Source organism: Epinephelus moara, chromosome 19 (genome assembly GCF_006386435.1).
Source record: "Epinephelus moara isolate mb chromosome 19, YSFRI_EMoa_1.0, whole genome shotgun sequence".
Classification (NCBI taxonomy): domain Eukaryota; kingdom Metazoa; phylum Chordata; class Actinopteri; order Perciformes; family Serranidae; genus Epinephelus; species Epinephelus moara.
Window position 1 is genome coordinate 77,442 of NC_065524.1, and position 3,110 is coordinate 80,551.

The following is a 3,110-nucleotide window of genomic DNA, read 5'->3' on the forward strand; positions in this document are numbered from 1 at the left end:
GACGTTAAAGCAACTGAAGTGAGAAAACAGGCTAGCAGAATTCACCAGAGCAGTACAGAGACGCTGTCACAGAAACACCGGAAATGACACAACTCGCTTACCGCAATACGTCAGCACGTCAGGTTCATGAGTGTGGCCCAAGGTGCATCAAGGTGTTCAAAAGAAAGTGGGACCAACCAAGAAGTGAGGGTCCATTCAAGGTTATAGTAGCAACCCCAACAGCCTTGAAAGTTGACGGCAAGGACGTTTGGTTTCATCTTAACCCCCGCTGCCGAGCTAACAACCCGGAGAGACCTATACCCCGACCCAGGACCAGACGGAGAGCACCTCCCTCTGCGCCGCAAGGGGAAGGCGAGGCCGCCCCAAGGGGAGTAGGGGGTCATCTGTGAGGGGAAGGCGATGCCTCCCCGCAGAGTCAGGGGACAAGGCGCTCTTCACGCTTGGCGGCCAGGCAGGGCCAGAGCGACGTCCAGAGTGACAGCAGTGGGTCGTTGCCCGAGAGGGTGTCATCAGACAGTACCACGGAGGGGAGCACCTCCTCCACAGTGGCTAGCGATGAGTCTCATGAGTCAACACCTGACAGCCGCAGGGATGATGATGAGGGCGCAGGGACAGCAGGAACAGAGGAGGTTGAGGAAGTTGCAGAGGAAGAAGAGGAAGAAAGGGGCAGCACAGAGGAAGGCGAAGCAGAAGGCCAAGAAAGTACAGAAGCAGACACAGGAAACACAGACCCAGCAGATGCAGACGTAGGAGACTCAGACTCAGGACAGGGACCAGCACCCTAGCAGGCCCCTTAGTGACGGGCCCCTACTCAATGCAGGAGGCCAAGGCAGAATAGGTGGAGGGATCCAGGCAGGAATAATGGCGGCAGTGCTACTAGCACTACTACTTGCCTCAGGAGTAAAACCAGGTGAAGGAACAGAACACAGCAGACAGAATCAGGGGCAGATAGACAGATGTCTACTTGCATTAGGATCTATGGCCGCAGAGCACAGACAGATACCTAAGAGAGAAAGTGCAACTAAGCTACTACAAATCGTATGCGTATGTCGACATACTGGTGGAGGGCCCAGAAAACATCAGGTTGCGTGGCCGGTTTACAGGACCACAATGTAGCACCGATGGGAGGGTGACAGCAAGAGTCTGGTGTGATGGTAATGATTGTACTGACATGGACACTAGGCACACGATAACCATAGAAATAGCTCAGCGATGGCTCGAACTAAATTTAGAACCCCACAGGAAACCAAGAGATGCGCCAGCCCAAGGTGCCGAATTGATAAGAACCACGACCTGGAGATCTAATATGTTCTACCAATGGTTAGAGTATTCGGCCAGACAGGTACTTATTGTACTCACCTTAGTAATCTGTGTAATCTCTCCCCTAATACGGATCATGGTGAGAAAGGCCATGGGAGCTGCCACAGGACAGTTCATTATGCTGATACAGCAGCAGGCAAGGCTCCCCGAGGAAATAGAATTGTTGGGATTAGACGACTCTCGGGTAAGCCCACACACACCCAAAAGATTGAACAACAACTTATACGAGTCCATGACTGGCAATCCGAACCTATACGAGCCAATGAAGGGGAACATGGAAGGGGAATACGCTGTCGTATAGAGGAAGAGTCAAGTAGGAGTAAGGGATAGCCATCAGACACACAGCACCCAGGTAGCCCTTGCTGTCACCAGACCCAAAAATACTAACAACCTTTCTACTAACCTACGAAGTTTCTCTCTAACACTGAGTGGTGGAAAGGAAAGGAAAGGGAGAAGGCGAGGGGAAAAGAGAAAAATGACTTGAACTAAAAATGTCCCCTTACAACACATAGATAAGTGCAGAGTATGGCCAACCAGTGAAGAACCCCCTACCCATACCCGCAGAGCCCAGGGTGCCACCCCGGGCCGAGCTACCAAGAGCTCTCAGCCGTGCAGTATCGCCCAGACCACCTCTACCCGGCTCCTGCGATGATCAACACACCACCACCCCCATATGTGCTGCAAGGAGGAGCCCCCATCAAGGCCCACTGTACCAGTATTCCTCGATGACCTCGTCGATGACCTGCACGCCTCCAGTTCTGCAGCCGCCACTGATGCTCAATCCGAGCCAATCCCTCTTCAACTCTGCGGACAACTCACAACGTGCCCTGCCAGGTTCTCAGCCCCTGTTCGAGACCCCCGGCCCAGGGATGGCCACAAGGGAATGGGGATCAATCATGACTGGGGAGATGGCAGGCCAAGGAAACTACAACCAACCCTCCAGCAACATTAACCTGTATGATATGGCCCAGCCAGGACCAAGCCAAGTGAAAAATCTTTGGGAGGGACACCCAGGCAACGTGGCACCTCCCCCATCTCAATACATGACGCCGAAAGTGCCTGAGCCTCAACCAACCCCCATGATGTCACAGCCACTGCAGAGTGACTGCACTGAGGACAAGTGGTGGATGGCACCACTGTCCTGTCCATCCTCTGAGACGGCCTCATCCTCAGAAGATGTGCCAGAAACAGATGCAGAGGGGCCATTACCCCCGCTCACGTCCTACTCCCCAACCAGCCCACCTGTCAATGAGCCCCAGCCAAAGCCAGACCCACCGCAACCAGTGCCAGTGAACGCACATACACCCCTGCCCCAGACACCAATGTCCCAAGCTATCAGAGCTTGGCTGCAGCAGGATTACAAGGTGTCCCGAAGAAGTAGAGAGGCATCTTCGTGAGCTACAGACAGAGAAACCCACGACGGAGAGATACAAGCTGCTTGTGGACCATCTGCGAACCCTGCTCCACAACGTTCCCTCGAAACCCTACCATCATCTAGTGAGTAGCCTCCCCCTGGAGTTGCGCCCAGGACTGCGCAAAGTGCGCTGCACCATCCACAAGGCCCGGGTGATAGAAAGACGCTGGGCCCTGAAGTCACAGTGCGAGCAGGACCAATCAATCAATCAATCAATCAATTTTATTTATAAAGCCCAATATCACAAATCACAATTTGCCTCACAGGGCTTTACAGCATACGACATCCCTCTGTCCTTATGACCCTCGCAGCGGATAAGGAAAAACTCCCCAAAAAAACCCCTTTAACGGGGAAAAAAAACGGTAGAAACCTCAGG

The 3,110-nt window shown here is 53.3% G+C and overlaps 1 protein-coding gene across 1 annotated transcript; it reads left to right on the plus strand.

Annotated features, from left to right (window-relative positions):
- The first annotated feature begins 1,396 nt into the window (after positions 1-1,396).
- On the plus strand, positions 1,397-2,717 carry LOC126407083 (uncharacterized). The gene is made up of 2 exons (XM_050071754.1): positions 1,397-1,504; positions 1,833-2,717. Exons 1-2 carry the CDS (start codon positions 1,397-1,399, stop codon positions 2,715-2,717), a joined length of 993 nt encoding a protein of 330 aa, XP_049927711.1.
- The last annotated feature ends 393 nt before the right edge of the window (positions 2,718-3,110 follow it).

Bases quoted from the DNA above. Each gene is read 5' to 3' on its own strand.
- LOC126407083 (XM_050071754.1), top strand. From the start codon at position 1,397: ATGGTGAGAAAGGCCATGGGAGCTGCCACAGGACAGTTCATTATGCTG. The intron at 1,505-1,832 runs GTAAGCCCACAC...TACAACACATAG, and splicing joins TGGGATTAGACGACTCTCGG to ATAAGTGCAGAGTATGGCCA.